Source organism: Schistocerca nitens, chromosome 1 (genome assembly GCF_023898315.1).
Source record: "Schistocerca nitens isolate TAMUIC-IGC-003100 chromosome 1, iqSchNite1.1, whole genome shotgun sequence".
Lineage (NCBI taxonomy): Eukaryota > Metazoa > Arthropoda > Insecta > Orthoptera > Acrididae > Schistocerca > Schistocerca nitens.
The window spans coordinates 864,901,802-864,923,710 of NC_064614.1; the positions used below are offsets into that span (position 1 = coordinate 864,901,802).

At 44.6% G+C, this 21,909-nt stretch overlaps 1 protein-coding gene across 1 annotated transcript in view; it reads right to left on the bottom strand.

The window, feature by feature from the left end:
• The window catches only part of LOC126263530 (very long-chain specific acyl-CoA dehydrogenase, mitochondrial), a 104,132-nt gene that overhangs the window by 73,965 nt on the left and 8,258 nt on the right, over positions 1-21,909 (bottom strand). Inside the window, exons 2-3 of the mRNA XM_049960627.1 lie at positions 12,476-12,686; positions 11,163-11,381 (exon numbers count right to left, since the gene is read on the bottom strand). Of these exons, the coding sequence (XP_049816584.1) occupies positions 11,163-11,381; positions 12,476-12,686 (430 nt within the window). The remainder of the gene's footprint in view (positions 1-11,162; positions 11,382-12,475; positions 12,687-21,909) is intronic.

Below are 21,909 nucleotides of genomic sequence, written 5' to 3' on the forward strand. Positions count from 1 at the left end.
TACATCTGTGAAAGACCCAAACAGCAATAAACTGAGACTGTAAGGTGAATGTGGCAGAGAAGCCCTGGCAAATTTTGCGATATTCTTGATAGTGGTGTAACTGTTATTAATTGTGGTTGTTTTTGATTCATACTCAGACTTTTGGTTTAGCCAACATGTACTTGAATCATTCTAAAACTAGTTTCAATAGGCTTGATGGTACCACTGGTTATCCCATCAGTATTCCAGCAGTGACCAGAACTTTTTTAGGGTCAGATATTGACCTTCCTAAATTCTACAGACTTCCTTGTGGTTGTTGACATTTACTGGTCACGTTGCATCTCCTCTCTAATGATAATGCTGGCTAAGAAATGATTACCTTGGAAACCCCTGGTAGGAATATCCACAATGTAGGAAAGACATATTGCTATTTACCTTAAAGAAGACATGTCAAGTTGCAGACAGGCACAATTAAAAGACACTCGCATGTAGCTTTTGGCCACAGCCTTTGTCATTAAAGAGAGGACACACACACACACATGCAAGCAGCAATCTGGCGGGGGTGCGGCAGAGGAAGGGATGGTATCGTATGGGTGGTGGTGGTGGTGGGGGGGGCTGGGGGGGGGGGAGAAACTCTGTCTGGTGGAGTGTGCAGGGACTAGACTACAACAGATGCAGTGTCAGGAAGTTGTGGGGCAGGAAGGTGGGGAAAAAAAGGAGACGATTGGGGAAATACAGACAGATGCATTGGCAGAGGGCTGCAAATAAACAGGGTGTGAGACAAGAATGGGGACGGGATGATAGGACAACGGGATGGAAACTGTTGGATGGAGGATGTGGGGACAGTATGTTACCTTATTACCACGGGTCAAAGCCAGGTTAATTACAGGAGCAGAGAATGTGTTGTCAGGACAACTCCCATCTGCGCAGTTCAGAAAAGCTGGTGGTGGAGGAAAGAATCCAGATGGTTCGGGTAGTAACGCAGCCATTGAAATCAAGTTCGTTATGTTCAGCTACATGTTGTGGCACAATGTGGTCTACTTTGCTCTTGGGTAGTTTGGTGGTGGCCGTTCATCCTGGTGGACAGCTGATTGGTAGTCATACCAATATAAAAAGCTGTGCAATGATTGCAGCAGAGCTGGTAAATGACATGGCTGCTTTCAAAGATGGCCTGGCCCCTGGTGGGGTAGGATAAATCTGTGGCAGTTGGCAGTCTAGTTGGTTGGTTGGTTAGAGAAGGGACCAAACTACATGGTCATCAGTCCCTCCAACCTGAGATTAACTAAAACTGATAAAATAGCACATGAAAAGAGGGAACTACAACATCCATAAAATGATAAACTATTGACAGGGGAGGAAGGAAAAGGACGGAAGACGAGGTGAGGGAAAGAAAGTGACTAATGACAGGGGCATGAAGGAAGAAGCACAGGAGACAAGAGAGATGCTTTGGACACGACAGACCCCATGAGGAAAGGAGTGGGAAGGCAGAGGGCCAGGGTGAACCACCAAGCCCAGTTAAAGCCAATCCAGTCGGGGCGAAGGGAGGAGCATGAAAGCCTGCCATTCCCTCCACTCACCAATAAGGTGGAAGGCCCCTCCCTTAAATAAAGCGATAAGAATCCCCATCACGAATAAAACATAAAACGCGATCTGCCGCGAAGGCATCATCAGCCAACACTGGGGGCAGCGATTCTGGAAATCTGAAAGTCCATTGTAGGGTGGCTAAGTTGCGGCAGTCCAGTAAGATGCGAACCACAGTCAACATCGATCCACAATGACAGAGAGGGGGGTCCTCACGACAGAGGAGATAACGATGAGTCAAAAAAGTATGGCCAATGCGGAGCCGTCAGGGGATGACAGAGGCCTTATGAGAGGCCCGTAAGGAGGACCGCCATGGAGTTGTAGAACCCTTAATTACCCTGAGCTTGTTCAGCGAAGAAAGAGTGCTCCATTCTGCATCCCAAAGGCCCAAAACCTGACGACGTAATTCTGAGCGAAGGTCTATTTCCGAATGTCAATAGCGAGAGATGGCCTGGTAGTAGCTAATTTAGCCAGTCGATCGGCAAGTTCATCTCCAGGAATCCCAGCATGTCCTGCAGTCCAAATTAAAACCACCGAGCATCCACATTGAGCGAGGAGAGAAAGGGAGTCCTGGATAGCGATGACCAACGGGTGGCAAGAGAAGCACTGGCCGATAGTGTACAAACCGCTCAATGAGTCACTACAGATAGTGAAGGATAGTCCTGAGCAGGAGCTGAGATGATCCAGTGTGCGAAAGATAGCTACCAACGCTGCAGTAAAAACACTACAGCCACCTGGCAAGGAATGAAGTTCCGTGCATCGCGCATAGGTGTAAGCAAAACCAGTGTGGCCAGCAACCATGGAGCCATCAGTATAGATCATTTCTCAACCCTGAAAGGAACTGAGGAGACAGGAGAACTGGTGGCGAAGAGCCATTGGAGGGGCAGAATCCTTTGAATTGATTGCGAGATCAAGACAGAGTTGCAGCCGAGAGACGCACCATGGAGGGGTACATGCGTGAGTGGAGAAGGGAGGTGGTAAAGGCAATTGCTGTAGATCAGAAAAGAGCAACTGAATGCGGACAGCCATGGTAAGCCCACATCGTGGCCGCTGCTGCAGCAGGGTGATCTCCTTGTCTGGATAAAGGAGACCATAATTAGGGTGCTTTGGAGTGCAGCGAATGCGGAACGCATAAGATATCAGCTGTTGCTGGTGCAAAACTCACAGTGGTGGAATCCCTTGCTGGCGCAAAACTCGCAGTGGTGGAATCCCCGCCACTGCAAGAAGGCTAAGTACGGAGCTAGTCCGGAAGGCACCAGTTGCAAGTCTGACCCCACAGTGGTGAATGGGTTCTAGTATATGCAGTGTCGAAGGTGACACAGAACCTTAGACAGGACTACCATAGTCTAAACAAGACTGGACTGACGCTTGATACAATCACAGGAGAACAGAGTGGTCTGCACCCCAGGTGGTATTGCACAGGTACCTAAGGACACTGAGATGGGACCAGCATGTCCTCTTCAGCTGGCAAAGGTGAGGGAGCCATGTCAACCAGGCATCAAAGACCAGACCCAAGAAGTGATGGCTGTCCACCACCTCGAGGGACTGGTGATCGAGGAACTGTTCCGGATGGGGATGGCCTGTATGGTGACAGCAGAAATGCATGACACAAGTCTTGGTTGCCGAAAACTGAAAGCCATGGGAGAGAGCCCATGAGTGGGCCTGACAGCCCCCTGTAGATGGTGTTCTGCAGTGCCCATTACAGAGGAGGCGAGGTAGATACAAAAATCGTCAGCATACAGAGAGGGGGACACTGTTGGCTCAACAGCTGTCACCAGACCATTAATGGCTATGAGAAAGAGAGGGATGCTCAGCATGGAACCCTGTGGAACCCCATTTTCTTGCCAATGGGGAGAGCTGTAGGAGGAGCCAACTTGGACCCGAAAATAGTGACAAGAAAGAAAGTTACGGATAAAAACGGGCAGAGCACCACAAAGGCCCCATTTGTGAAGGGTGGTGAGGATGTGGTGGTGCCAGGTAGTGTCATAGGCTTTATGTAGATCAAAGAATACTGGAAGGAGGTGTTGTCAATGGGCAAAAGCTGACCGGATAGCAGACTCCAGGTGGACCAAGTTATCCACCATAGAGCAGCCACAGCGAAAACCACTTTGAGTCGATGACAAAAGGTTGCGGGATTAATGGATCCAAAACAGCCGCAGACTCACCATGCATTCAAGGAGCTCGCAAAGGGTGTTAGTAAGGCTAATTGGATGGTAGCTATCCAACTGAAGAGGCGGCTTCCCTGGCTTCAACACCCGAACAACAATGCTTTCCTGCCACTGGGTAGGAAATACTCCCTCACCCTATAGACGGTTGAAGAGGGTCAATATACGATGGTGGCCAGCCACCGATAAGTGTTGGAGCATTTCGTTATGTATCCGATCCGGTCCAGGAGCTGTGTCAGGACAAAGGGCGAAGACGCTGGCAAATTCCCACTGGCTAAATGGGGCATTATATGGTTCTCAGCAGTGAGAAACAAAAGACAAAGGCAGTCGTTCTGAATGCTCTTTCAGGAGAAGGAATGTGGGCAGATACTGAGCTGATCCCGAAGCTTGAGCAAAGTGTTGAGCGAAATTTTCTGCCACAAAGTCCACATTGGTACGGACAACACAATGCACAGAAATTCCTGAAACCCTGGTGGGAGGGTGGTGGCCAAAAATTCACCAGAGTTTCACCCAGACTTGTGAAGTGGGGGTGTGGGGTCCTATGGCAGCTACATATCGTTCCAAGCAAATCCATTTCTGAAATTTGATTAGGTAGTGGGCCCAGGCGCAGAGTCATTTAAAGACCAGAAGAAGAGCAGTAGAAGGGTGCCACTTGAAGTGTTGAAGAGCACGGCAGCAGTCTTTTATGGCTGCAGCAATTTCCGGAGTCCACCAAGAGACCATCTTCCTGCAGGGGGAACCTGAAGAAGAATGGATTGCTGAAACAGCTGCTGAAAGGATGGAGGCAGTCAAGGTCTGAGTAGATTCATCAACATTGTCATGTGGCAATAGAAGGGGGATGGGAGCAGAGAAGAAGGCACCCCAATCAGCCTTAGATATGGCCCACCTGGGAGCGTGACAGAGCGAGAGACACTGAAGGAAGGTCAAAACAATCTGATAACAGTCGCTGTCACGTAAGTCATCGTGGACACCCCACTGAATGGAGGGAAGAAGGCCAGAACTGCAGATGGAGAGATCAATGGTTGAGAAAGTGCCATGCGCCACACTAAAGTGTGTGGGAGCGCCTCTGTTTAGTAAACAGAGGTGAAGCCCTGCCAGAACAGCTTCAATTGTCCTGCCCAGGGCAGTAGTCATACGACTACCCCAAAGAGGCTTGTGGGCATTAAAGTCCCCTAATAACAGGAAGGGAGAAGGGAGTTGTTGAAGAAGGATGGTGAGGGCATGGGATGTGGGCGGCCAGTCAGGTGGAAGGTAAAGATTACAGATTGTGATTGGAGTGGCCAGATGAACCCTGACAGCAATGGCTTCCAGAATGGTATGGAGGGCAACCCATTTACTAACAATGTCCTTGCGGACCAAGGTGCAAACACCACCAGAAGCCCACAAGGGCCAATTCGGTTGTGACAGGAAGCTTGGAACCCATGAAGAATTGACAAAATGCGTCTCCTGTAGCGCAATACAAGTGGCAGAGTAAAAGGAAAGAAAGGGCTGCAACTCTGGAATGTGACGCAAATATCCATTACAATTCCACTGGAGGATTCTCAAGCCAGAGTCCAAAGTGGAAGGGAGTGGACTGGAGTCGCTCATGCCACCGAGATGCTATCCGTCACCGATAAGGATGGGGTAATGTCCATATAGGTGGGGTCAGACAATGTTGGTTCACTGACTGTAGGAGGGGAAGGCTGCAACTCAGAGGGTACCAGAGGGGCCTTGCCCTTGTTCCTGCGTTTCTGCTTCTTTTCTTGGTAAGGAAGAGAAAGGCAGACTAGGGCAGGCACGGAATTACACCGGGCAATCTTGGTGCCCACCGGCCATGGATCACGCTGCCGATGTGGAGCAGTAGATCGCCTTTCAGGGGTGTGCCGGGGAGAGGAGTCCCGGGAGGGAGCTCCAGTACCGGCAGCCGCCGAAGGAAAGGAGCACTTCTTCGGTGGGGAAGGGGGAGCAGCACCCGAAGTGGTGGGTATGAGTACTGTGGGGGAGGGGGAGAGGGGGGAGGAGGAGGAGGAGGCTGAAGGCAAAGGGCGATTGGGGTGGGGCTGGGAAGAGGAGGGGGTAGGAGGGGGAATGGATGTAATTGAAGCAAAAGTGGAGGTCATAGACACAGGATAGAGCCGGTCATATTTTTGACGAGCCTCAGTGTAGGTGAGCCGATCTAAGGTTTTGTACTCTTGAATCCTCCTTTCTTTCACAATCACTGGGCATGTAGGTGAGCATGGAGAATGTTGTCCATTACAGTTTACACACATTGGCAGGGGAGCACAGGCACTCCCCTCATGGAGGGGGCATCCACAGTCACCACAGAGGGATCAGTGGTGCAGCGGGAAGACGTGTCCAAACTTTAAGCATTTAAAACATCTCATTGGTGGTGGAATATAAGGTTTTACATCACACCAATACACCATTACCTTGACCTTCTCTGGGAGGACACCCCCCTCGAAGGCTAGGATAAAGGCGCCCGTAGCGATGCGATTGTTTGGAGGGCCTCGCTGCACACGGCGGATAAAACGAACCCCTCACCACTCGAGGTTAGCACAGAGCTCCTCGTCAGTTTGCAGAAGAAGATCTCAGTGGAAAATAATGCCCTGTACTGAGTTCAAACATTGGTGGGGCATGATGGTGACTGGGAAGTCATCGAGATGGTCAGAATCACACAGGGCATCAGATTGGGCAGCGGAAGATGTCTTGATGAGCAAAGCACCAGACCGCATTTTACTCATCAATTCAACTTCGCCATACTTATCTTCAATCGTCTCCATGAAAAACAAAGGCTTGGTTGTGGCAAAACTACCGCTATCTGTCCTGGTACAAACCAGGTACCGAGGGAAAGGTTTCAACCCAAGCCGGCGAGCTTGCCTCTCCTCCCAGGAGGTGGCCAGGGAGGGGAAGGCTGAAGGATCAGAAGAAGTAGTGTCACGTCTGCTATCACTCTTAGAGACGGCAACAGAATGGCCAGGATGGTGATGCTTTTGTTGCTTCATGCGCAAGGCATCCTCCCTAGTACCGCCCACTCTGATCAGGGGCTCGCCCCAAGGGCGCCACCCAGCCACAGCAAGGGCCATCTGGCATGGCGGCCATTGCTGGAAGTTCTGGTGCCCCAAAACGATGAGCATCGACTCCTGGGCATACACGCGGTGTTAACATCTCCGGTACCAGTAGTGTGATCCCTATGGTTTCAGGGGGCTCAGCCAAGTAGGTAATTAACAGCCCTAACACGTGGACTGGCTACGGTGCTGGTGATCTGGCAGGAGGGGGGCCAGGGTGCAAAGGGAAAGGGGAGGGGAGGGGAACCTGAACCATGGAAGCTAGGTAGGGAGTTCATCCGCAAATGGCTCACACTGCACGGAAAATTTTGGAAATGGAGGTCAAACCCCAAGGGGACCAAAAACGCCGAAAAGGACATGGAAACAGCCAACTAAACAATAGCACAGACCAAAACAAATCCAGGAGGATAGCCAGGTCGACATAAAGAAGACCACTAAGAGGGAAAAGATGGGGCAAGGACAAAGGAGCAAGGATAGGGAGGGAGAGGAACAGGGACGGTAATGCAGCCTTCAAAGGAAAGGAAAAGAGACTGCAATAGCTCAGGGCCCTGTGCGCACCACACACGTACCCACAAAAGAATTGTGGGCCCCCTGGGGGGAGTTGGCAGTCTAGTCTCTGCACATTCCACCAGACGGCGTTCATCTCTCTCCCCACCCACACACTACCATTCCTCCCCCTTCCCCACCCCCTCCAGATTGCTGTGTGTGTGTGTGTGTGTGTGTGTGTGTGTGTGTGTGTGTGTGTGTGTGTCCACGCCTTACTGATTAAGGGTATGGCTGAAAGCAGCATGTGAGGGTCTTTTAATCACACCTGTCTGCAACTTGACATGCCTTCTTTATGGTAAGTAGCAATCTATCTTTTCTTACATTGTTTAAATGACTGGCTTGGCCTCATAGACATTCAACTTACGTATTCAGTGGTTTTTCTGATCCTTGGCAAGCATCAGTATGACCTAAGTAGCAGAACACCATGGTAATCTTTTGTGTCTTAGTATTTTTCCCTGATTGATTACATTAAGAAGAGCACTCAGTTCCCTGGTCACTATCTGATGATCTGAATGTATAACTGGAAAGGTTCTTCACCATATAAGATTTGAAGGCTAGGTGCACACAAAAAACATGGTATTTTGTAGACATCCTTTTCACTTTTTTGGAAACTAGTTAACCATACTAACATCCACTACAAAACCTATTGCAAACATCAGTGGATATCAGTGTGTTCAAACTATACTGCAGAGAGAAATTCAATAGGACACTGTATGCCCACAATTTATCATCATCATCATCATCATCATCATCATCATCATAACAACTTCCCGAACTCAGAGATACGTCCTATGATTTTTTTTCACTTAATTTGTTTTTAGGACAAAAGCTAGCATCTAATTACTGTCTTGCATTCTCTTCCTTCATAGCTGTCTTTGTGAACAGATGGAATAAAAGGTGGTGTCTCACAATATTATTTTAAATAAGCTGAATTATACTAATATGAATATTTATTTTATTCATTTGTGTTATTTAATTTACTCATTGTCCTCATCTGATAATTTTCAATGTTTTTTGGCAAATTTTCATTGTTGGTAAACATACTGCAACAATGCAATGGATCAGCTGCCATTGTTGCAGGCTTGCGTGCTCACAACACTTTCCAGAAAATGAACGTATCTTCATTCAGTTGCATGATAACAGTCTGATGCCAATTTATGAGCATCATTTTATTGTAGAGTTAAATTTGATGCACATAAGTGATTAATTATCTTCCCACGGTCAAGTATCATCATGTTAAAGACAGGCATACAACACAGGCTTTGCTGATTTTTGTCATTCATATCCACTTTAATTACCCTTTCTTTCTTTGGCCTTTTATATTCAGTAAAACAAACACTAACAACTAACTAAATGGAAAGGGCGATTATAACACCTCTACACCAGTAGCCATCCTGAAACATTGCTCCACTGTCACTATACTTCACAAAAATCTTGACAACAGAGCACTAGCAGAAGGGTTCAACTAAAACTTAAAGTAGTTGCAAGGTGGCAGTGAGTGAGTGACGTGTGCCAATTTGGCTCACAAGTTTACCTGAAATTTCGAGGAGTAATCAAGCAGTTAGACTGCTCTGTATATTCAAGATTCATGTGACAAGGGTCTAGTGTCACATTAACAACTCATTTTGAGTATATGTTACATGATTCTGCTTTCAAAATGAAAAACCATCTAACACACAGCACTACCAAAGGCCATGCCACTGAGAATGCTGGGGTCAAGCCAACACAGGTAGCTGCAGCCACATTGCTTGGCATCACTGACATCACCACACTTGTCAAGGCTGAGGTTAATGCCACTCTGCAAGCTCAGGACACACTTTGGCTTCTTGTCCAGACCACCACAGATGCTATCACTGCAGCAGTAATGGACAGAATACAGTAATCTTTGGAGGTGAATGTAAGTGAGATCTGTGCTCTGAACAAACCATTTAAAGAAACTGAGGATAGGGCACAATTACTCGAACAGAAATTGGTCCTGAAACCTGACAAACTTGAACTTTTTGTTGTGCCTCTCTGTGACTCAGCATCTCCACTATATCCTTTTCACAATATTGTTACAGTCCATCCTGGATTTTCCATCTGTTGAACTTTACCAATATCAGAGACAGAATAATCTCCGACAGTTCAGGATTCCAGACAGTAGCTGAGTGGAGCTAGAATTGTAGGTGACACTGGATGTTATTGACAGAAGTCGTAGAGTAGGACTTAGGATCCCAAGATCTATAAAACATAGTCCAATGACAGTGAAGTGTGTGTTGTGCAGGGAAAGATCTGAAATCTTCAGAGCAGAGAAGAAACTGACAAAATCATGTCTGATAACACAAGACCATCTCACCACTGAAAGATTAGCATTTCAAACAATGCAATTTTGAGATTTGGGCTACAAAACATATGGACAAATGATGCCAGGATAATGGTGAAGACCATAATGGAAAATATCCATTTCTGATGCAGATGAACTCTCATCCTGAGCTTTAGGAGTGAAGAGCATGACAACTCTTGTTGCCACTAGTTTGTGTGTTTATACTGTTATTGAATATTATAGTTGACCATAACTTAATTAATGTGCTAACTGCTTTGTTTTACTTCATTACTATTGCAGAAATGACCACTTAGTCAACCACATGTAACAGCAACACCAACTGTCCTATTACATTCACTAAGGGAACTACTTCACTGTTCATGCAGGACTCTCCTTGTAGGGTAACAGACTGAATGTCTTAAAATTTTTGATCCATTGCAATCCTAATTAGATACACATTAGAATATAATATCTTTAAAAGGCATCATGTTGTACTGAATCAAAACCTTTTGAAATCTCTACAAACACCAGGTTTGCTAAACCAATAACACCGAGGATATCATGTTTGAAGTGCCCAAGTTGAGTTTTACATGGTGTCAAATTCAGAGCCCATGCTGATTTCCACAGAAAAGCTTATTTTGTTCCAGATGGGTTATAATGTTTGAACTAAGAATATGTTTTAGTATTCTGCTCCAAACAGATGTGAGTGACATAGGATGGTAGGCCTGTGAATCAGTTCTACTTCCTTTTTTTGTATATGAGTGAGGCCTGTGCTCTTTTAAAGTCATGGGGAATATAACTCAAGGGATCAGCAGTACCTCAAGTTCAACAGCAGAGTTAGTTCACTCATATATTATGTACAGAACTTTAAAAGAACTCCATCAGGCTCTGGGGACTTAATGAGTTTCAGAAATTTAAGCTGCTTCTTTCCATCATTCATACTGATTGCTACATCACCTTAGCAGTTGTACACTTATGGCTGTTGAATGGTGGCAATATACTTTTTCTTACATGAAGAATTTAATTTTGATTTGCTGTTTTATATTTTGATTTCTTTTTGATCTACAAGCGTCTGGACACTGATTTTTACTTTCTTTTTTAAACATATGGACAAAATTTCTTGAGGTTCTGGAGCAGGTCCTGTAAAAAAGGTTTTTCACAAAAGTTAAAAGGCTTTGTGTATTATTCTCGTGGTAGCCAAATGAGTTTCAACTAACATCTGCACAGTTTGTGAAGCATGATGGTGAAGTAATAGTAGACATGAAGGCAATGTTGAGCCTGCATATTTGCATAATGAATCAATGTCCATATGAATATGTTTACTTCAATATGTTTACTTCCATATGAATATGTTTACCCATTACTGAGAATGCTTACACCATTCCTCAAATTATCACTCATCACATAATTACTAATTACTTAAAAACAAGAATTTGAAGCATGTACATACATTTTCTAATATGTTAATGGTTGTACAAAAAGTGAAGAAATGATTCCTGTTTTCTGTTGGCTTTTGGTAACATAAACCATAAATTTGAGACTTACCTTAAAACCAATAGACTGATGCGCACCCAATGTAATGCCAACAGCGAGATCATGAGCACCAACAATTTCGACTAGTCGAGCGTATTGAGTATTTGTAAGTCCCAGACCACCAAGTTCAGTAGGAACTTGGAGCCCAAAACATCCTAGATCCCAGAGGCCAGTTAAAGTGTTGTCTTCAACACGTTCCAACGAGTCATTCTTGGCAGGGTCATTCACTTCCTGCAATTTATATAAATAATGAATGAGACGAAAATAAAATATCACTTCAATAAAGAAAATCTGCTGTTAACTATAACTTACATAAAAATATTAGAGTAACAAAACAATTCAGTGTTCAGTTTTTCCCTCCATGCTCCAATAAAAAATGAGACACTGAATAAGGGGCTGGTTCTGTAAGCACCAGTAGCCAACAACACGCCCATGATAGACAAAAAAGAAAACTTAAGACCAAAAGAGGTGTCACAGTGGTTAGCACACTGGACTTGCACTTGGGAGGACAACAGTTCAAAACTACGTCCACCCACCCTGATTTAGGTTTCTCATTATTTTCCTGAATTGCTTCAGGCAAATGCTAAGATGGTTCCTTTGAAAGGGCATGGCCAACTTCTTTCTTCCCCATCCTTCCCCTAATCCAATGGGACTGATGAGCTCGCTGTTTGGTTCCCTCCTCCCATATCCACCAACCAACCAAATTTAAGAATTTAATATCCAATTGCGGATGATGTCATTACAGATGAAGCACAAATTTGGATTGTAGAAGGAAATCAGCTGTGTCTTTTAAAAAGGAACCATTCCAAAATTTGCCTTAGGGAAATCATTCATGATTGAATGCATCTAATATCTTCCGACAAATGATAGAGAAAATCTAAATATGCTACTGCCATAAATGAAGCAGTACCAGATGAAGCTTCAACCAGTTTGTATTGGGCATTTCAAGTTGCCCTTTGATGTATCATATGTCACTGACTTCTAAACCTATGCTAAAACTGATGTCTGCAAAAAATAAAAAGTAACAACCAACTGCTGGTTCACCTGTCTTAAGAGTTTGACAGTACCCATGAGTTAACTCTTACATCTATCAGAGTGATTTTTTGGTTCAGTGCTTTCCTAGCTTACCACTTCACAATAACATTACTGATAGTGCAGCTGAATACACATAATTCCTGTGAAATTATTGACGGGATGCTACACTTCCACAATTATGCTGTATTTCCATAATTATGCGATTACACCGCCCAACATCACACACAATGTATCCAGTGAATTGTTAGGAGACATTTGGCCTTAGTGTATTTGCAAGCATTCTCACATACCTGAAAAAACTTTTCTGTTGGATCCACCAACATACTTAAAGAATCCCTCTGTTCTGCATTTAACACCTCTGGGTATGGAAAAACTTGTGCTGTTTCTGCGAGTCCACGGAATAAATTCATGGTAAATGACTGACTTTCCTTGGGTTGAGAGCTTTCTCTTGGTTTAGAGGCATCACTCTTCTTGGCTGGTTGTGCAGCTGTTGCAAGTGCACTGTAAAAGAAATTATTGTAATTAATGAAGGCAGTGGACTTCAGATAGTACAAAAACCACATGTTTTTAGTCTAAAAATTAACAGACCAACCTTTATCTCATTCAGTCTAAATTGAAGGCTAAAAAATAATTAATGTAAAACAATGACATTTCAGGAATACATTTGTCTGTTGTAGCCAACATATTTAAGTCATTCACACTGCAACATCAATGGTTAATGTAAGTGCGACATAACCATTGCACACATGAAATGCTGGTATATTAATAAATGGTATAACTGCCAGAATGTAGAATGCAAGCATGCGAACGTGCATGCATTGTGTTGTATAGGTGCTGGATGTCAGTTTGTGGGATGGAGTTCCATCCCTGTTGCATTCAGTTGGTCAATACTGGGACAGTTAATGTTGTTTGTGGATAAAGCTGGAGTCATCGTCAGATGGGCTTGATTGGAGACAGATCTGGAGATTGAGCAGGCCAAGACAAAATTTTGACACTCTCTAGAGCATGCTGGAAAACACCCACGGGAATGCTGCTCATGAATGGCAACACAGCAGGTTGAATCACTAGACTGACTTATAAACTTGCATGGGATAACCACGAGAGAGCTCCTGTCTCACAAAATCACACCCCTGACAGTAACTCCAGATGTAGGTCCTCTGTGTCTAGCTTGCAGACAGTTCAGTTTCTGGCCCTCAACTGGCCTCCTAACCAACATGGTCATTGGCACTGAGGCAGAACCAGCTTTCATGAGAAAACACAGCACTCCACCCTACCCTCCAATGAGCTCTCACTTGACACTAATGAACTGGCAAATGGCGGTAGTTTTGGGTCAGTGGAACACACACTACAGGACATCTGGAGCTGTCCTCAAAGTAACTAATTTTTAACAGTTTGTTGCATCACTGTGGCACCAACTGATGGTGAGATTGCAGCTGCTTATGTGTTACGGTGCACCAGAGACATATGCCAAACAATGGTCTTCACTCTCGGCAATGCTATGTGGCTATCCAGAGGCTGGTCTCCTTGCAAATGTATATTCCCAAGACCACTGATGCCAGCAATGATGTACTGTGGCTACACTACTGCCAAGTCTTCCTGCAGTATCACAGAAGGAACATTCAACTTCCTGTAGCCTTTTTACAAGACCTTGTTGAAACTTATGAGGTGTTCTGTGTCGCCTTAAAGGCAGTTTTGGCTAACATCAACTGACCACATACAGTCTCAATGGTAACTAATTGTTACGACCTTTACAGCACGCATTTAACACAAATGTGATTTGCATCCTCATATTCATGCTACTAGCACCACTCTTAAGCAACTGGTGTGAAATTTGAATAGATATATGTTTCAGATGTAGAAACATGCCTGCCAACTTTTGCTTATGGCACACAACTCCTCTCTGGTGTTGCAACTTTTTTTTTCCATCAGTGTATATCACATTATTTTGGGGTGTTTCAAGTCTGTGTTTGTGCTTGCCAGTTACCCCACCTAATTTGCACCTTACTGGTTGGCACTGACTACCGCAATCTCTGTGCCAATACACTGTGTGGTCAGTCTGCTGATGATCATGTCCTGGGCTAGTACCCTTTTCAAAGCCAGCCCATAATTTCATTTCTTCCTGTTGAGAGGTAGTTATGCAATAGGCTTTGTATAAGGACTCTATTTATTTATGATGATTTTCATATTATGTACTCGTGCCATTACTGAGCTATTATATGTACTTCAGTTCATTGTGTGTCTTTAAACTCACTCTCCACATCATACTACCTGAAACCCACTGACTGTTGGTTCTGTGTTTCCCTACATAAAATAAGCCATCCATTTTGTAGTGTTTGAAATATGTCCAAATATCAGCATTCTTACAGCAAACAAGAAAAGAACAATAACTTCATTTTAATGATTAGCATTGTTAAATACGAAATCTTGACTTTTCTACAGCCTTTGCTTCCAAGTTATGTTCTGACATGTCATACACTCTACTCACTTTTCTCTCCATAAATAATAGTTTGTTGGAGATGCCCAGGAGGCTGCTTGAAAGAGTATTAAATGGAGATGATCTATTTGAATGGAAAACATGTTACATATGACCAGTGCATAAGAAAGGGTCATGTACTGAACCAAAAAATTGTAGAGGATTGGTAGTAATCTCTTTCACCGGAAGACTATACTTGAATGTACTCCTCTTCACAATCAAACTAATATGTGAAAAATGCACAAAGGTTAGATTGGAAACCCATGTTGCATTGATTCATCTAGAGAAAGGGCATGATAATGTGCCCACCAGCTAACTGGGGGAAAAGTTGAGAGAGACAGAAGTAGATCAAATATTGCAAATGGTTGTCATGATACTACATGAAAATAACACAATGAGAGTAAGGATTGGCAGCAGCTGTACAAAAGAATTCGAGGTGAATAAGGGTCTGTGGCAGGGATGCGGGCTGTCACTGACACTAACCTGTATCAAGGAGCAATTCTGTAGACTTGGCTTAGTAAATGCCAGATTATGTGAGTCACAGTAGAGAACACCAAGATATTTTCAGTGTACTTTGCACATGACTGTATTGTACTAGCAGATGATGAAGACGATTTAGTTATGCAATAAGAAAGCTGAAAGAGCAATACAATAAGGCTGGACTGAAGATGAACAAGAAGTGAGAGTACGTGGCCACTAGAAGGGAAAAAGTTAATAATTTGGAGGTAGACGAAGAATAAACAGGGCACAAGTAATGATGAAATCACTAGTAAGATTTATAAAGGGTGAGCAGTAATTAGGAAGAGAATGTATAAGACTGTAGTCCAAAGTGTACTTCTGAAAAGACTAGAAGCCTGAGATGTTAGTAAAAAATAAATAAATAGGTAAGTAAGAATTAAGTGCTCGGCACTGAGATGGATTACGTAACATGAAACTTAAGCTATACTTGGGTGGATAGGATAAGAAAGTACAAAGTCTGTCAGAGGATGAAAATGGATAGGGGTATCTGTGACAACATCCAACAAAAATAGCTCATGTGATGTTCCATGTGAATAAGAAGCCAAAGAGGATACTACAATGGATTCGATCCCAGTTGAAGAAAAGGTTTTGGTTTTGTTTTGCTGTCGGGTGCAAATAACATCTGGGGTCATTCACGCCCAATTCAAAACTATAGAACAGGAAGACTGAGAGGAGTTAAAAAACAACTATATGTCAGTCCCAATTGACATAATAGAAGACAGCTGAAAACAGGCATGTAGAAAAAGGGCTGAAATAGACACAATACAAAAACGGAGGTGCAAAACTAAAAATTAAATGGCCTTCACCATACTGCCTTGGCGGATAAAAAGTAAAATTCAGGCAACAGCCCGCACATCATTTGCTAAAATGGCCAATAACTCAGACGGCTAATCCAAGTGGAAACATAAGTGGTTAAAAAATGGGAATTCCATCAGGAAAATGTGGACAGTTAAAACTTGGGTGCATTGTGTACAAAGTGGTGGGGCAGCATCACTTATCAGATGATGGCTAAAAAGGCAGTGCCCAATACACAGCCTAGTTAAAATGACCTCCTCCCGGCGGGACAGCCGAGAGCAGGTCATCCAAGCCTCTGGGAGAGACTTAATACGCTGGAGTTTATTCCCATGAAGGGAGGACCAATGGCGATGCTATGAGGACTGCAGCCTTGGCAACAGCATCAGCAGCCTCGTTTCCTGGCAGACCAATATCACTAGGAACCCACAGAAACATCGCACTGGCTCCATCAAGAGTGAGCTAGTGACAGTTTTCCTGGACCCACTGCACTAAGGGATGGGCGGTGTACAGTGCACATAGACTTTGAAGGGTGCTGAGTGAGTCTGAGCACAGGACAATTGAAAAGGCTGTGTCACCAGATGTACCCCATGGCCTGATACAGGGCGAAGAGCTTGGCTGTAAATACTGAGCAGTGTGCTGGAAGCCAATATCAAAAGACACAGGTGCCAACGACAAAGACACACCCGACCCCACGGTCAGTTCGAGAGCTATCAGTGTAGACATGCGAAGGTCGTGAAACTGAAGGTGATAGGCTGAGGCTGGAGTAGTGTCCTAAGGAAGCAAATGAAGGCCAATGTTAACATGGGCTGCTTCATGAAGCCAAGGTGGTGAAGGATTTACACCCACTGGGAAAGCTGGAGGTAGTGTGAAGTTAAGCAGCCGTAGCAAGTGCCAAAAGCAGACTCCAGGAAGTAACAGAGAAGAGGGATGCGCCCCATGAATGGCATGCATTGAGGAGAAGTCAAGGTGGTGGGACAGTGATAGTTCTACAGCTTCAGCATACAGACTATCAACTGAGCTTGTGTGAAAGGCGCCCATGGCCAAATGGATGCCACTACGGTGGATAGTATTGAGACGGCGTAAGAGGGGTGGACGTGCAGACACATAAACAAAGCACCCATAGTCGAGTTTTGACTGGACAAGGGACTGGTACTAATGGAGGAGGGTTGTTCGACTGGCACCCTAGGAAGTACCATTGAGGACACATAGGTCATTGAGAAACCATGTACAGCGTGCTGCCAGGCAAGACACATGGGAGGACCAAGAGTGTTTCCTATCGAGCATGAGCCCCAGGAATTTCGTAGTTTCAATGAACGAAAGGGCAACAGGCCCAAGATGTAAAGATAGCGGGATACACCAATTGTGTCGCCAGAAATTCATACAGACAGTTTTGTCAGTGGAAAAGCAAAAGCCATTGTCAATGCTCCAGGAGTAAAGACGATCATGACATTGCTGAAGAATGCCACTCAGTGAGACAGGTCTGTGGAGAACTGCAACTGATGGCAAAATTGTCAACAAAAAGGGAGCCAGAGATGCCCGGCAGGAGACAGGCCATTATATGGTTAATGGCAATAGCATAAAGGACAACTTGAAAAAAGAGACAGCATTGGTCGTATATTTTTTACTATTGCAAAATCGATTTTCTGTCACTGAGTGACCATCTTCAGTGCTATATTGTATAACTTAAATTGGGATGCACTGTTGTCACTAAGCTTACGGCAATCACATAGACTATGTGATTGCTGTAAGCTTAGTTACAACAGTGCATCCCAATTTAAGTTATACAATATAGCACTGAAGATGGTCACTCAGTGACAGAAAATCGATTTTGCAATAGTAAAAAATATACGACCAATGCTGTCTCTTTTTTCAAGTATACCTGTTATCTGGTCGTAGTGCACAAGACAACATGGAGTCGCCAATCAATAAAGGACAACGCTCAGGATGGAACCCTGAGGTACATTTTCCTGCATAAAGGTGTCCAAAAGGCAGAACCCACAAGTAAATTGAAAACTCGGTATTTTAAAAATGCGTGAAGGAAACAGGGCAGGCGGCCACAGAAGCCCCACGTGTAAAGAGTACGGAGGATACCAGTTCTCCCGCAGGTGTCTTAGGCCTTCTCCAAATGGAAAAACACGGCCACAGTCTGGGATTTCTGCAGAAAACCATTCGTCATATGGATGGACAAAGTAATGAGATGGTCAATTACAGATTGCCGCACTCTAAATCTACATTGTGCATTCATCAGTAAATTACGAGACTCTAGCTACCATACCCGCCGGGCATGAATCATACATTCCATCACCTTGCAAATGCAGCTGGTAAGAGAGATGGGGCGGTAGCTAGAAGGAAGGTTTTTATCCTTACTGGGCTTAGGTATGGGTATGACGGTGGCTACACACCAGCATCCGGGAAATGTGTCCTCTGCCCAGATGCGGTTGTACGTATTACGCAGAAAGTGCTTGCCAGCTAGAGAAAGGTGCTGCAACATCTGAATATGGATGGCATCCGGTCCTGGGACGGAGGATTGGGATACGGTCCTGGGACAGAGGATTGGGATAGAACTGAGAGCATGATCTAGCTCCCTCATAATAAAGACAGCATTGTAGCACTCATGATTTGGAGAAGAGAAGGGTATCGCCCGAGTCTCCCCCACTCGTTTCCAATGGAGGAAGGCAGGGTGATAGTGAGAAGAGCTCAAAATTTCCACGGACTGGCAGCCCAAGGTGGTGGAGATAGCAATAGAGTCCACAATGAGATCATCTGCTACTGTCAGGCCAGAAAATGGGGACTGGATCTTTGGTCCCAGAGAGCCATCTGAGGTTGGACCACATGACAGAGGAAGGGACGGAACTGTTAAAAGAACTAGTGAATGAAATCCAGCTAGCTCTTTTGCTATCCCAAAGAACGCAACCAACGACACTTTGCATGCATCTGTTTATAATGAATGTAGTTTTCCATCGTTAAGATGATGGTTGAAAATGCAGAGAGCATGTCTCTGTGCGTGAATTGCGTCGCGGCATGCCTCAGTCCACCAAGGGACTGGGACATGATGTGATAAAGAGGAAGAATGAGGAATGAAATGTTCTGCAGCATTAAGGATAATGTTTGTCAGATATTCCACCTGGTCATCACAACTGGGGAAATCTTGTTCTTCAAAGGTCGCCAGGGAGGAGTAAAACTGCCAGTCAGCCGTAGTAAGCTGCCATTTGGGCATGGACATGGGTGGGGCAGTAGTCAGCAAATGGATAGCACACAGGAAATGGTCGCTCAGGTAGGTGTCAGAAAGAATGGACTACTCAAGACAATGGGCAAGCTGGGGCAGTGCAGAAAGATAGGTCCAAATTGGAATAGGTGTGTAAGGAGTCAAAGGAAAGTGGATGCTCCAGTGTTAAGACAGAAGAGGTTAAGTTGGTTTCTTAACCAACCAAGAAGGCACCTCTCTGACAGGTCCTGGGAGAACACCAAAGGGGATGACGTTCTTTAAAGTCACTGAGTAGTAAAAATGGGGGAGGAATCTGCCCAATACGCTGAAGGAAGCCTGCCCTTGTAACATCGAATGATGGTACAGAGGAAAAAGTCAGGTGGGGAAGGAAAAGGTGAACTGCAACAGCTTGAAGATGGGTACTCAGGGAGATAGGTTGACTATGAATGTCATCCCATATGAGCAGCATGACACCCCCATGAGACGGAATGTTGACCTCAAGTGGGAGGTCGAAACGAATTGGTAAGAAATGTGAAAGCTCAAAGCAGTCATGAGGGCGCAATTTCATTTCCTGAAGGCAGAGTGCAAGGGGACACTGCGATGCTAAAAGCAGTTGTAAATCCTATTTGCGGGACTGAAGGCTGCTAACGTTCCATTGGAGAACAGCCATAATGAGGAAGAAATTTAGGGGCATCACCTCACCAGTTGCCGAGTGACAGTCAGTTAAGAGTTGCTATTACAGGGCACTGAAGCAGGAGGATCCTGCTCCATGTGGTCCCCAGAAGCATTGGATTGCTTGTGCGGTCGGTCTGTGGAGTCCAATGCTGAAAAACAGTTGGTGGTGTGCACTGGTGACGTGGAGACCGGCCAGGCGAAAGTATCATGTGGCGACACCATCAAAGAGGATCTTCAAGTTTGTGAAGGAGAAGACCGTTTGCCTTTGGTGGCCTTCTTCAAGCCTTTACGGTTAGAGGAAGACTCGGGTGTTGTTTGGCTGAAGGGACAGAGGAAGTCTTCATGGGGGTACTCCTCCTGTCCTTTAGAGCCTACCGGTTGTGTAGCTGGTGCCTTTTCCCCTTGAGGTGAGAGTTTGATGGCTTGTTGCACAGCTGGATGGTGGGATGCGATGCTACCTTGACACTGGGCGATTTCACAACCTTAGAGCTAAATTGCGGGTCGTATGTCTGTGTGGCCATGTCCTTCACAGAGTGAGGGGTAAAAAGAACAGAACTTAGTTGCCAGACAGGGGAACACAGGGTTTGCGACTAGCCAGTAACTTGTGAGCGACTTCCTTTACACAGATCTCTTGGACAGCCCACTCATCGAGATACATGGGATAATCCCCAGAGGCAGTAGCATGGCTGCCATTGCAGTTGATACAGCGGGGAGAAGGAGGTGGACAATCGCCCTCATGCGCATCCCTACCACAGGTTACACATTTGGCTGGGTGTCGACAAGATGTTCTAGTGTGGCTGAAACGATGACACTGGTAGCAGTGCATCGGGTTCGGAATGTACAGCCGGACTACGATAATTTCATAGCCTGCTTTGATCTTGGACAGAAGCACCGCTCTATTAAAGGTGAGAAAAAGAGTACGAGTGGGCACTAAGAAGGAATCTACCTTTTTCATTACGTGATGGACGGCAATGACACCCTGATTAGAGAGGTAAGATTGGATTTCAGGAATGTTACAGTATTAGAGAAGGAAAGTTGCTGCTCACCATATGTCGGAGATGCTGAGTTGCGATAGGCACAACAAAAAGATTCACACAATTATATCATTCAGTCATTAAGGCCTTTGTCAGCAATACACACACACACACACACACACACACACACACACACACACACACACACACACACACACAAACGCAAACGCAAAACGCAACTTGTGGTTTCAGTTCTTTGAGACTGCAGACGTGTGTGCAAGTTGCGTTTGCATGAGTGTGTGTGCTGTGTATGTGTGACTATTGTTGACAAAGGCCTTAATGGCCGAAAGATATAATTGTGTGAATCTTTTTTTGTGCCTATCGCGACTCAGCGTCTCCGCTATATGGTGAGTAGCAACTTTCCTTCTCAAATATTTTTGTAATGTTCATACAGCAAGTTATGAATGAATGAATGAATGAATGAATGAATGAATGAAATTTTATTGTCGTTTAGCTAGACATTAGGTGTAAAGTTGGTTGGGTTCTATAAGGGTAACAGTCTTAAATGGAATTAAAACACCTACAACTCTTCTCATTTTGCATTTAAAATTATCTGCCACTGCCTCTGGTTGAAGACAGGAGCATCAGCTTTCTTGCATTCTTTCACTTCCCACAATCGTATGAGTTATCTCATCTGGGGCCAAAAAACCTGGAATTCTTATACTCTTTCCTCTGTAAATTGTCTACAACTAAGAATACAAATCATTTCAGGTAAACCATGATTTACACAGCAACAAAATAAGACTTTGCTTCCTTGTCTAACAGAAGTTTCTAACTAGCTCCCAAAAAGAGATAATGTAAGAAAATTAAAGGCATATAGACTCCTTATGCAGAGTAGTTTAAACATTGTTAAGAACTAATACAATGCAACAGAATGCATATCTGATACTTGCTTCTCTTTCACAATGTATATTTTGACTCATTTTACATTCTTGAAATTCCTCTGTCATGATGAGATTCATGGAACTCGCTAAATGAAATAGAAATAATCAATAGAAAAATATTTGTTTGTTGTGCATATTT